The sequence below is a fragment of the Sceloporus undulatus genome, unplaced genomic scaffold (genome assembly GCF_019175285.1).
Source record: "Sceloporus undulatus isolate JIND9_A2432 ecotype Alabama unplaced genomic scaffold, SceUnd_v1.1 scaffold_17, whole genome shotgun sequence".
Classification (NCBI taxonomy): domain Eukaryota; kingdom Metazoa; phylum Chordata; class Lepidosauria; order Squamata; family Phrynosomatidae; genus Sceloporus; species Sceloporus undulatus.
In genome coordinates this window covers 2,283,274-2,297,593 of record NW_024802939.1, presented here as the reverse complement: position 1 = coordinate 2,297,593, position 14,320 = coordinate 2,283,274, and the positions used below count along the sequence as shown (strand labels likewise).

General features: G+C 38.6%; 1 protein-coding gene across 2 annotated transcripts in view; it reads left to right on the top strand.

Annotated features, from left to right (window-relative positions):
* LOC121917417 (protein IMPACT-like) overlaps nt 1-2,348 on the top strand; it is a 98,397-nt gene extending 96,049 nt beyond the window's left edge. For both annotated transcript variants that reach the window (XM_042443365.1, XM_042443364.1), the window contains 2 exons: nt 95-229; nt 1,478-2,348. In XM_042443365.1, the coding sequence (XP_042299299.1) occupies nt 95-229; nt 1,478-1,546 (204 nt within the window). In that variant the 3' untranslated portion in view covers nt 1,547-2,348. The remainder of the gene's footprint in view (nt 1-94; nt 230-1,477) is intronic.
* The last annotated feature ends 11,972 nt before the right edge of the window (nt 2,349-14,320 follow it).

Below are 14,320 nucleotides of genomic sequence, written 5' to 3'. Positions count from 1 at the left end.
CTGCGGAAGCTCAAATCTGTAGATGGCAAGTCCGTGCTTGGCACGGGTGCATTATACTAGTGTACTATTTTAATATTAGTGTATTATTTTGTAGATTTTGGATGTCCATAATGTTTTGGTTGTGGTGTCCCGCTGGTATGGTGGTATCCTGCTTGGACCAGATCGTTTTAAACACATCAACAATTGTGCCAGGAATATACTTGTGGAAAAGAACTACACTAATTCAGCTGTAAGTTTATTCTAATATAATGATGTTAATGGTTCCATCTTCATAACATACTTGTTTCTAAGTACTCATAGGACAGAGGTGAATAAAACAATTAACCATGTGTACACTTGAAGGCACCCCACAACAAAACACTCTAGAATGGCATATACACACCTGAATTTTTCAAAGCACTTTCTCTTTTAAACACTGCATCTCCAGACAATGTGCACAAATATGATGATGGTTTAGTAATCTAAAATACTATACAACTGTAGATTTAATCTGAATGCACTCAAGGATGCAGAGGCATATTAAACTTGAATAGAGTATGAATTTTATTATTGCTTAATCACCAGAATGGGATATTTTACTTTAGCTTTGTTTGAGAATTCACAGAGAATTAGCCTTACAACGTAGGCATTCAGTGACATTGTACATGGTACAATGTACAAGGAAGGCTGCTGAATGTCAAGACAAAAATGGGCAGGACATAAATTCTCAATACACTATTCCCTCCACATTCAATGGGGTTAGGGACACAGGACCCCTGTGAATGTGAAAAAACCGCAAATAACAAAAACACTATTCTTTTTACTTGAGAGAACACCTCTCTAGGAATCTCTAAGTCCTCCAGTGTAACTCTGTGGTCAACATCTGCCAGGCACTGACCATAGAATTGCACTGGAGGAGCTACAGATGCCTAGTGGAGTGTTCTCTCTAGGTCCTTCAGTGCGACCATAAATTAGCGCTGGAAGACAAGATATTCCTAGAAAGAACATATTAAAAAATCCATGAATAATCAAACTGCAAAAGACAAAGCCGCAAATGTGGAGGGACGAGTGTACATCTATTCCTTTTTTTTAGTACTTCTTTTGTCCCAGCCAGTATAAAGTATTGAGACAGAAAATGTCCTATACTGTACTCTTTTCCTTTTAGATCCTTTTAGATCCTTTTAGATCCTTTTAGATCATGATGTAACAAAGCGGAAGTGATCTACTGTGGTTGAGTAGATTCTCCTCAAGGAAAATCTTTTTTTCTCCTTTGCAGGGATGTACAAATTCTCTTTGAGAATGTTAAACCCTGTCTCTTTGAGAATGTTAAACTCTCACCTTTAACCTCAAAACACTGGAATTTTCTGGGGTCATACAATACCTCCCCCTTCCACAAACTTTTTTTGGTGGGGGGCTAGTAAGGTTAACCTTGAAACTGTGCTGTCATTGTTCAGAAAAGAATATTGTGCTCATTTAAGCCCCCTCCTTCTCTCTCTAGGAAAATTTATCAAAGCACTCGGGGAAGAACAGAAGAGTAAGAAAAGACAAGAAGAAAACAGAACATTAATTCATTTCAGAAAATTGCACAGCCATCTTTTGTCTATGTGTATGCAATCACTCACTTGCTGAAAGAAACTTTTGAAACTGTAAATGTTTCATTGTAAAGACATGGACACACTTTTCAGTAACAACGAATTCTTCCTAGAAAGAAAATTCAACAGTAGAATCCCTTTTACTTTTTACAGTGTTTCAGCTAATGAGGATGAAATGAGTTCTTATGTATATTCAATTATTTAATTGGTGTTTTTTTTAAAAAAAAAAATTAAATGAGGAAAAACATAATTTTATTATTGTCTGGGAGAGTTTTTCATAACAAATAGCAGTAGGAATCCATTGCATCAAGGAGGATTCTTGAATGTCCTTGAAACTACACCTTGAAGTTTTGGTTTGTACTGCAGTTTTGGTTTCCAGTTCTCTTTGTTAGTAGTATTCTGTGCTATTGTCTGGCTCTTCTAGGGGATGTTGATCTTAAGCAATACATAATTTTCCTCTGCTGAAAACTATGGGATGTAAAAGTGCTTAATGCTGGGTGACTCATATTTTCAAATCTATTGTTTACATGAAAGAGACAAATATGATTGTCTTTGAACTCTGGTGAATCTAACTCAGTTTCACCCTTCACCTTAGCAGTTTGAAGCTGCTGCCAACACAAGTAACACTTTAGTAAAGGACTTTTGGATGGAGGAGCCCCATGACCAAAAGATAAGGTTGGAAAGTAAAGTTTTCAAAACTGATTGCCTTAATTATGTAAGATTCTTGCTTCGTTATTTTTAAAACAGCATGAATAAAAGCCATCTAGTCTGCTCCCAGATCTTTGTCCCAGAGTATCCCCTGCTACATTTTTGAATGTGTTTTCACTGTGAGCGTTATCTAAATCTTTACACATTTTCTACTTTGAAGGAGATCCTAGTGCAAATTCACAAAAATAATGATGAAAGCAAGGAGTTTTGTATCACTGTAATTTCCCCCCCTGGTAACCAGAATTGTAAAAAATTGTTAATCTCTGGGGGGAAAAGCATTGACATTGTGTGGATTTGCTATCCAAATAATGGTTACTATTGTTTGAACAGCTTTTTCACTACTATGATAGATTTAAACATTTTTCACATTGAAATATAACTGTGGCATTTTAATGCTTTTGAAATATTTATTTCTAAATGATAATTACTTTTTAAAAATGATACTGCTGTTGCCCTGGCCAAGCACATAAAAATTATCTCGATAATTCCTGACACACTTGTTTCTTGAACACATTTATTTGTGACTGATGACATCTCTGAATTAGCATTTTTGCTTTTTTATTTATGATCCAATTCTGCATTGTCATAAGTGTAAATTAACTGGATTAGTTTTTTATATTTATGGCACTTTTGCTAAATTCAGAGAAAGGCAATTTTAATATTAGTTAACTGCAAGAGTATAAAACTACCTCTGAGGGTTTCATTTGAAAATGCATTAAAATTTCTTTGATTTTTTTCTTGATTGAATGAAATTGAGTATTCTTGTAGTTGAAGAAAAATAGCCCGTACAAAGGTTTGTTTGCAGAAGCAATACTAAGAAGAATAGAGAAGAAGATCCATTTGCCATAAAGCTAGATCTGGAGAAGACGGGACTGATTCTTATCAATTGTTTATGACTGATTACTCATGACCGGGCATGTTTCCTTAATGGGTAACCTATCTGTTTAAAGATGGTGAGATCTTAGATAGGTGCTGTGTGTGATTTATATCCCACTTTTCTCCCGATAATGAGACTCAAGGCAGCTACCAATATATCTAAAGCAATACCAATTGAGAACAGTATATTAGCATAAATAAAAGTATAAATCTAAAATTTAAAAACAATGTATGAAAATATCAAATGCACTAAAATACTATATACAAACCTTAAAAACAGAACAGCCTAGTATTAAAAGCCCAGCTCAAGTCAGTTTATAAAAGTCTGATAACTCAAAAATTGGCTAAAATGGTAGCTGGATGTGATTTGTCACTTTGGATGGAGCAAAAATGTATTTGTGTGTCCTGCTAGGCAGGAGTAGGCTGTACAAATGGCTACCATCCCCTGTAGAGTTACCAACTCCTGCTTCAGTTAACACTACCATACTATGGGGAGAAAAACAATAAAGAATCTCCCACTTTTTGCTGTTTGAATTCACAATCTCTTTTCTCTCCCAACTTCAGATTTTACTTCTCTTTACTGAAATTTAATTTGCAAGCACTTAGGGATAGTCTTCTTCCATGTGTGTGTGTGTTTGTGTGTGTTTTGTTCATATTTCTCTGAATTACTAATTTTAAACTTGGTATTTGCCCTTCCTACAATATATTCTATTGCAGGTAGAGCACCAAGTACAGTGGGCCCTTGGCATCCTTAGGGGTTTGGTTCCAGGACCTTCCATGGATTCCAAAATCTATGGCTGTTCAAGTCCCATTATATACAATGGCATAGTAAAATGGTGTCCTTGATATAAAGTAGCAAAATCAAAATTTGCTTGCTTGAAGAATATTTTCAAGCAGTGGATGATTAAATCCATGGATGCAAAATCTGTGGATGTGGAGGGCTTACTGTATATTATAAATATACCAAGATATACAATAAAACCAAACAACAATCACATAATAATAATAATAATAATAATAATAATTTATATCCCGCCTCTTCCGTTTTGGGGATCAAGACGGAGAACAACAAGGTTTATACAGTGCAAAGATAATAAAACATCAACATCCTCCAAGCCCCCCATTCCAGAACCTCCCTCCCTAAAGTATAAAGTTATAATAGTAAAATCATAAATACATAGCAATAGCATCAAGAAAAGTTGGCAATTAACAAATGACGAATAACGAGGAAACGTAATAAAATGGGCAGATTCCTTCAGTTCTGGCCATAATCGATCAGGGATGGCCTGCCAGAAGAGGATCGTTTTTATCGCCTCTTTGAAGGCCTCAGGATAGAGTAATTGGCAAATCTCTTCCACCAGGTCATTCCAGATTTTAGGAGCGACAGCAGAGAAAGTCCTCTAGGAAGTCATCACCAATCTGGTCTTCCTTAATTGTAGCAGATTCTTCCCAGAAGAACGGAGTGTACAGGAAGGATTGTATGGGAGGAGGCGTTCCTTCAAGTAAGCTGGACCCAAGCCATATAGAAAGATACAGCAGTTATAAGGCATTTCTGTCCATTCAAAAGGCCTTCTGTTGCATAGTTATTTGCCTTAAGGCAGGCACTTGGAGAGCAGCAGAAAGATCTTACAATACAGTCAGACACAAAGAAAGCAAAGTACCGTGGAATCTTGGTATCCGTGGGGATCTGTTCTGAACCCTCCCTGCGGATACAAAAATCCGTGGATGCTTAAGTCTCGATGTCCCCATGGTGGCAGGTGCACATGGCTGCGTTGCCATTAGGGACAACCCTCATTGTCCTGAGTGCTGGCGTGTGCATATGGCCACACTGCCATTAAGACTTGTCCCTAGTGGCAGCATGTGCACATGGCCATGCTACCATTGGGGGCAATGGGAATTCAGGTAGCCCCCCCCCCCTCCATTCTTGTGTCACCACTGGGGATAACGGGGAATGGCCTGTTGCGGATGCTCAGATCCATGGATGGAAAGTCCACAGATAACAAGGTCCCACTGTACTGTATTTTGTTTGTTCTAAAACAGTGATAGAAATTTCATGACATAACAACACACTTCAGTTTTACATATACACCTGCATATGCATATATAAAATCTATTTAAATCAGAAAGTTTGTGCACATGGGTGTATTTTTTACATATTTGAAATTAACAGGTAACAGTTCACATTTGTATGTTTTCAGCCTTGCAGAATAAAGCAAACATCTCAAGCTATTGCATTTGACTATTTCTCCCCAGTAGATGTCAGTAGAACGATAAGAATTTTAAAACTTTGCTGCTATAGACCCCAACTTGGAAATTAATTTATTTTTCTGTATGAGTTAACTAACCATAGTATTCATCCACTGCTGTTAAATATGTTCTGTCTTTTAAAGTAAACTCCATGGATATTCCTCCTTTAAGCACGAACAATTTTATGTAAATGCTTTTTTCAGTGGATGTCTTCTTACAGGCAGTACTGTGTCAAAATGTGCTTTCTTTTTCTTGAATTCCCGTAATAAAACATGTAGGAAAACTGCCATAGTGTAATACTGTGTAATGTATGTAGGGACTCCTCCCAGACTTTTCTTAGGACTCCCCACAAAACCCCGAGCTGCCACCACCTACAATGAAGAGGTGTACGACTCTTGTCTCTATATCCACGGGTATGTGTCCTTACTCGAGGCATCCAAAGCACCTGAATAGGTGAAGACCCATTTTCTGTTAAGGATCACATTCCCCTAATGGTAGAGGCAATCTGTTTGTGCGGGAGCAGGTGCACAATATTGGTCAGAGTAGGACAGATGTATAATGTGTTTCATATATAGTTCTTCCCCGCATAGGCATACACAATTTCCACTTCAGTAACATTAAAGGTATTTCTTTTGTCTTCTCTTTTGTCATTGTATCATGAAGAATCTTTAGTCATTCACTGTGATAATGTAACACCAGCTCCTATACAATTTACCTGTAATCTGAAGTGATACAGGCCATTTTTAGTACAGATTGTGCAAACTAATGAATACAGTAGACAGATAGAATCCTGTGTTTTCCACAAGGCTAGAAAAGATCATGACCTATTGTTTGTTTCAGTCTGCCGTTTGAACTAGGTGGGGGTGGAGGCTAAAACCTGATCCTAAAGCTCACTAAAAATCAAATGTAGAACAATAAACTATGGTTGGTTATTGTTTGTGAAACAGGCCATACTCCCTATAGTAACATTCCTTTAACAGAATTGCCACATCTTGGAGGGAACACTTTGAATGTAAAAAAAAGGAGGGCACAACTTGAACAAGAGACCTATAGATATCAGGACAAATAAGGCAGAAGAACTCTTAGGGTCAAACTAGGCATTGAAGGGAATGCATATTCCCAAGTATTAGGGGCAAAGGAGACAGCCTGCCAGGAGTGGCTGGAGGCTGCTCTGGCCATGATTGCACCATGATTGCATCAGGACCATGGTGACCACATGGCCCACTTCCAAAGTGAGCTGCCACCATGGTCCCAAGACAGCTGCTACCAGGAGCTGGATTTAATCAGTTCCCTTTTGATCCAGTCCAAAGATTGCGGCATCGGAGGAGCTTGCAGCTGCTTTGGGGGCATGCATCATCTGAACAGAAGCTGCTTTTTTGGCCCGTGCAATTTGGGCCAAAGCCTATTTTCCATCCCACAAGGGAATTTCTCAGAGAAGCATGCCTTCGCAATCAAACCTGAAAATTAAGCTCATACTTTTCAGAAACCAATGTTAAATCAAAGCACATTAAATGTGAAATATGTAGGTGAAGAAAACCATGGAAACATATCTTTCATTACTTGAGGAAGCACCTCTTCTAAAAACATGTCAAGCCTATCATCTATTCAGACTAGTTGATATGCTTAGTATGTAGATGAAACATATCTTCCATATGACAGAGTTGGTGATTTTACTGAAGCCTTGGTTTCACTATGGAATGGAGAGATGGTAAGGGCTATCAATACAATTGCTCCTAAGTGGCAAGTCCAATGCTGTGGAGCCTGAAATTCACATTGATTTATAGAAGACCAGGCAGTGAAACAGGATGGATGACAGCTAGAGTGCAAGTGGTGTAGGTCTTGGGGTGAGTGTGATCTGAAATGAATTTTAAAAATCTTTGTTGTATTTAATTTGCAGCAGCGAGATGGGACAAAAAAAAAATCATATTACACCACTAGGATTGCAACCTCAATCTCCCACCCAGTAGGATTATTTCAAGTGGTGAGGAGTCTGTTGGTCACAGGCCCAGAGAGTTCAGGTATGCAACTCACAGCCACCTGTTCTGGAAATTTGCCAGGCATTACAAGGAAAAAAACTGCTCACATTTGCTCAGAACTTAACACCACACTTGTTAGAGAGCCTAGTTGGTGTTCTTGGAATAAGCTTTAGTTACTGAGGCCTAACGATATGAACAAGACTCTTGAAGCAGTTCAGCTCACCACAGGTAAGATCAAACTTTGCCCATCTTAGCTAATAAACTCTAGCAGGGCTGGACTGACTGGATTATGTCCAAGAGGTGGTAAATGCCTCATTATATCAGGCAGTTTTTAGATAAATTAATTGTATTGTTCTATCGTATAACTTGTTTTAATCCTTTTTGTAAGCTGCCTGGAGAGCTTTGCAATAGAGTGGGGTATAAATATTTAATATTTAATATAAATATATAAACTGTGTCTCTCATCAGATGTTGCTTCAGGTCAGCTGGAAGGCAACACAGTTCAAATATTATTTCAGATGGCAGCACTTTTGCCCTGTGGAGTGATTAGCCAAGGTTTCCCCTTATTATACTAGCAGAAAACTTCCTAGACCTGGAACAACTACTAAGGAAGATCAAGGAAGAAAGTGCATAGGCAGTCTGTTAAACATAAAGAAAACAAAAACAATGACCATGGAGAATCTACACAAATTCAACCTAGACAATGAAGAAATAGAAATAGTAAAATAGAGTTTTCATATCTAGGATCAATCATTGATAGGAATGGGATTTGCAGCCCTGAAACCAGACGAAAATTAAGAATGGGGAGAAACATCAGGAACAAATTCTTCTAGAACATGGCCACATAGCCCGAAAAACCCACAAAACTCAATGGGGAGAATGGTTGAAAACTAGAAAAGATCTAAAATGGAAAGATATGTAAATGGGCCCAAATGTTAAAATCATACAAGCCACTGTATTACTATGTATGCATGTGAGGGCTGGACAGCTAAGAAAGCAAATAGGAAGAAAATAAATTCTTTTGGAATGTGGTGCTGAGGATACCATGGACAGTCAAGAAGTCAAACAAAGGGGTCCTAGAACTAAACTAAGGGTGTCATACTTTGCCCACATCATGAGAAGGCATAACTCATTGGAAAAACCCAATAATGTTAGGAAAAGTGGAGGGAAGCAGAAAGATTAGAAGGTCTCATGCTAGATAGTTGGACTCTGTTAAGGAGGTCACGGATATGACTTTGCAGGAACTAAGCAGAACAGTGGAGGACAGGGAGTCCTGGAGATATCTCATCCACAGGGTCGCCACGGGTTGAGATCGACTCGAGGGCAGTTAACAATAACAACAAATAAATATTTTAATAAATATGCTAATAATATATACAATCTGATAACAAAATTAAACATAATTACATCAAAGCCTCTGGATCCTCTGTTTGAGGAAATATCACACTGTGGTTATAAAAGGAACACGTTCCCATAGTACATCTTCATGCATTTTGCAAAGACTGTCTCATCAGATGTTGCTTCAGGTCAGCTGAAAGGCAACACAATTCGCATATTATTTTAGATGACAGCAATTTTGCCCTATGGAGTGATTCGCCAAGATTTCCTCTTTTTAAGCCATGGAGATAAAGGCAGAAGAAAATAAATCCAGTAATCTAGTTCATCTTGAGAACACTGTTCCAAGCAAGTACATGGGCCTTAGTTATCCACTGGATTGGTTCCTGGACCTCCCATGGATGCCAAATTCCTTTTCATGTTTTTAAAAATTATTATTTATTTATTTCCTACCTCTCCTTAAGGCACAAATCCCATTATATACAATGAAATAATAAAATGGCATCCCTTATATAAAGTGACAAAACCAAGGTTTGTTTTTTAGATTTTTAAAGGCATTTTTAAACCATGAATCTGTGGATGCAGAAGCTGTTGATGTGGAGGGCCAACTATGTTGTTGTTTTTGTTTCTCAGGGAAAAAAAAAATATTCAAACAATAGCATTCACTGAAAGGAAAGACCAGACAAAAATCTTGAAAGGTATATATTTGGCCAGAATATTAATCTTTAAAATATGTGAATATGCCCCATGAGACTGAAGGAAAGGTTCTGCCATCTCTTATTATCTGGCTTAGTAGGCTGAATACATGAATAATTCAGCTGGGGAAGTTTTTTCTTCTTCTTGGTGATGCATCACCAAGAAGACTAAACTATTGACATACCATCATGAAACACTAGCAAGGGGGATCCAGTCTCCATTGCTCTACTGCAGTGGCAGTAATGGGGAATAAATCTGATTTTTCTCCTTTAGCCGCTAACACCTGAGTAACTGTCAAATATCTTCTGCTTGTATCCGCAGCACAAATGGTAACACAGATGCTTGATGTGGGGGCATAAATTAGCATATCATTACCAATGGGGGCAGGTTACATGTGATTATGGCTCACCAGCTGGAGCATGCCTGGCCCTTGGGAAGTTTCAAACTCAACGGCAAATCGGTCAATTTTCCAGGTGAACAGAAGCTGGAGAAACACAAAACACAGCTAGTGGGAAGAAGGCAGTTCTTTTAAAAATATAGTTTTATTAACACATAACTACAAAAAAGCAACAACCATCACAACAAATATCTATTAATATAAAACAATGTCCAGGTTGACAAACTTAAACTAAACCAGCTAATCTAATTGACTATGGTAACTGCTATAAAACTAACATATCACCAAAGACAGGGGAACCATGGCTTCCAACTTGCCCGGCAATGGGTATGCTGCTCAACTATATCTATCTCCCCCATCCCCACTGGCTATTCAGAAATGAACCAAAAATTAATTACTAACTTTTAAGAAAGGAAAGTAATCCTGATGCTTTGGACAGATCTCGCCTTTACCTTCAAAATAAGAACTTCCAGTCTAAACATGAATGGAATGGGGTAGAAAGAATATGTTGTTAAAGGGACAGGAGGAGGGCTGGTTGAAAAAAAAAGTAAGGCAAATACAGTTTTTATTTCAGACTTTTTACCCGGGCGTTCTTGACTTTACATGAACCTAAAAGAAAGTAAGAACATGGGAAGAACCATGCCACCTCAGATAAAGGGTCTAGCTTGTCCCAGTGTCTGTAACCTGGGGTCCCCAAGAGGTCTGTGGAAAGATTTCATGGGGTCTATGAATTTCGATGGAAAAATATATTTTTATTTTCATTAACCTCTCTAACTGAAATTTATCATTTCCCTCAACTATAAATGTATGAAACAAACTACAGTGCAGTAATATTAGCAGTTCTTGTGAATTTGTCACCAATGGGAATCACAGATATTTTCATATATTACGGTTGTTGCAGATAACTTGAAATTACACATGATAGCAAAGGGATCCATGGGCTTCACCAGATGCTAAAGAGGTCCATGGAACAAGAAACATTAAGAATCCTTGATCTAGTATTCCATATTGTTTTCACATACTGACCAGTCAGTTGCCTATGAGAAGCCCACCACAAGTATGTAAGTACAGGTTTTTAACGCCATCTTATATTCCCCAGCAACTGATATAAAATAGGCCATGTTTCTCTGATACTCCATATGGTATATAGCCATCATGACTAGTAGCCACAGATGGCTCTGTCCTTCCTGAAATTAGTTAATGATCTTTTAAAGGCACCCACTTATGCATCCATCACTACAATGTTGCAGTGAAGTCCAGCTTTTAACTGTATAATTACCTCTCCCTAAAGTATGGCTTTTTTCTACCTGTAGTTCCAAGCAGGGAGACAATTAAAAAAATATTATAAAATTATGTGGTTCTTAGTACCAATGAAAACCAGCAGTTTCCTGGCTTCCCCCACCCTCATCTGGTGCATTTCAGATGTGCTGCACTGCCATCCTGATCCTGGCAGCCAACGTGACTAATGTCTATGTTGACTCATGGTTGACACTCCATAGCTCAGAGGAATGTTTGGCTCTACAGATGTTGCTGGACCATTGCCCATTCCAGCTGGGGCTGATAGACACTGGAGTCCAATGTATCTACACAGCCACCATTTCTCTACCTCAATGCCTTTAGATCAGAAGCACAATCATGCCAAGATAGAATGGACAGTGCCCCATCTCTCTCACACCTCAGCAAAACAAGAGCTCTCCATTTGACTGGATCAGGTTAGCACAGAGCTGGGCTCTCAGGAAAAGAAAAATAAACAGGAAAAAAATATTGAAATTGAACTGGTTATCTTGAAAGAAAATGTGGTTCTAAAAGGGATGTGCTTTTGAAAATTTTAGCCCAACTCCATCTTGACCATAGTCTAAGGCCACAACTGCACTGACGAAATAATGCGGTCTGACATTCCTTTTACTGCCATGACTCAATGCTATGGAATTATAGGGTTTGTTGCTTTGTGAGATATTTAGTCTTCTCTGTCAGAGAGCTCTGGTACCACAACAAAGTACAAATCTCAGAATTCCATTGCACTGAGCCATGGCAGTTAAAGCAGTGTCAAAATGCATGATTTCAGCAGTGCAGTTGTGGCCTTAGACTATGGTCAAGATAGATTTGGGCTAAGATTTTCAAAAGCACATCCCTTTTGGAACCACATTTTCTTTCAAGATAACCAATTTATTTTCAATATTTTTTCTTTTCCTATCATTTAATAATGTCTCACAACATGTATGATAATTAGTATGAAGACTTTCAAATGAATTGTATTCTTCTAAACTGACTATATATGCTCTCAGCCTCAGAGGAAAACAATGGCAAACCTCATCTGAACAAACCTGCCCCATGATAGTCCTCTTTCATGGGTTCAGGGTCAACATAAGTCGGAAACAACTTGAAGGTACACAACAACAACAGCAGCAACAACAACAACAACAACATACTAGGCAATGACACTATATGGAAGATCATAGCTGTGTTCATTGTAGAGACCACTAGATGTCAGTGTTGTTCTACAGTAGCTTACTCACTTCCAAATTATCGGGTCATATGGGTCTATTTCAGCATCCATAGCAAATATAGAGATATCATCCTTTACAGGACACTGGTGAATTAAGAAAGAATGAAAAATTAAGTTATACAAACAGGACACATGTACGAAACTGGGAGTGTCATGCTTTCTAAGTGGTAAGACACTACTCCAGGCTATTAATTTCAGTTCTTTAAGATTTAAGGGCATGATTGGATTTAATTTTTCTGAAGCCCTTGCATTGCAAGAAAAAATTGCTACTTAAAAAGAATACTAAAATAGACATTGTCTGCAATCAACGACAAGAGGTGCTGAATGCAAAATGTCTACATACACAAAAGAGCAGGGAATTGGAAGTGCTCTAGATACTGTTATAATAGGTCGGGATGGGGAAACTGGATCACGTGAGTCACATGTGGCCCTTAGGGACACTTTTTGAAGCCACCAAACCCCTCCAAATCCCCAACCCACACCTCTCTCCGAGCATTTCTAAGTAAAAAAATAAAAAATAAAATAAAAATTAACATTGGTAAAATACCACTCTTCCATGGTGGTCAAAACCTTTAATGCCCCCCCTCCAATTCAACACCCAACATAAAATAAAAATTGGCAAAAAAGAAATAGGTGCAGATGGAATACAAAGTTTCTTCTGGTTGTTTTTAGCTAGATTGTCATTGATTTTTATCTGCAATGGGGCTAGGGGAAGAAAAACAAATAGTTACCCACATCATCTCCACTAGTCCATCTCAGGACTAGATCCTTTGTGATCCCTGACTATTAGTCATGCTGAAATGATTGGACTTAGATTCCAACAACATCTGGAAGACCATGCGTTTCTAACCCCAATGACTTACAGGATAGGAGAGTACAATGGCCCACTCCGCCATGTGCCTGAGTATCTCACCATTTAGGAACTGACATCTAAATTGTTCAGCAGATTGTTGGATCTACTGATGAGGGTGAGATACTCATTGGGATTCCATGTCAAGCAGAAATACATCTTGAGCCGTGACTGTGTAATGAGGTGAAAGGAGGTGGGTGGGAGGAGATATTTGGGGAACTGAGGTGAAGAAGATGGGAAAGAAATTGGTGGATGAGTGAGGGTTGTGCTGATAAACTGGAAGGCCAGGTGACAGTCTTCTAACCTGTTTTCAGCCATTAATCTAGGGGTGAAAAATCAATGGCTTTGAAGATGTTGGACTTTGATTCCCACCAATGCCAGCCAGTCTGGTCCAATGGTGAAAGATGTCAGGACAAGTCATCATCATTTGGAGGACCACTGTTTCTCTATGCTAGATTCATCTACAATATCTTTTAATGACATCTGGCTCTAATTATTACCTTTCCATCTCAATCTGAGGTGCTTTACAGAGGGCCCAAAAAGGGCGGTCTTCCGGCACCTCCGTTTCCACCGCTGGGAAGCCTCAGCCTCCAAATGGCGAGGGTTCCCGGCAGTGGAAAAAGAAGCCGCAATCAGAGTCTGATGTTAGTAATGGTTGGACTCAATGTACAAACTGAAGCTTTATCTAGACACGACAGAGGTCCTCCTGTACACCTGAAAGGGACATCAGGGAATAGGGATTCAACCTCTACTGGACAGGGTTGCGCTCCCCTTAAAGATACAGATTTGGAGCTTGGGTCTTCTCTTGAATTCAACTCAACCTGGATTTCTGAGCTTTTGTGGTGGTTAGCAGAACATTTATAAAATCTAGTCAGTAAACTGAATCCCTTCTTAGAGATGTGTGAGCTGTGACACATGCCTTAGTTACATGGTTATGACCTATATGATTTGGATCCAGATTACCCAAAGGGCTCTATTCTACATACAAGCCTGCCTGGTTGTAGGCTCTGTTAGGTCCAAAACACACTACAGAAATCAGTCAGTATGAGACTGCTTTAACTGCTCTGGCTCAATGCTAGGGAATTCTGGAACTGTAGTTTTGTGAGACATTTTTGTTTCTCTGTCAGAGAGCTTTGGTGCTACAATAAACTACAATTC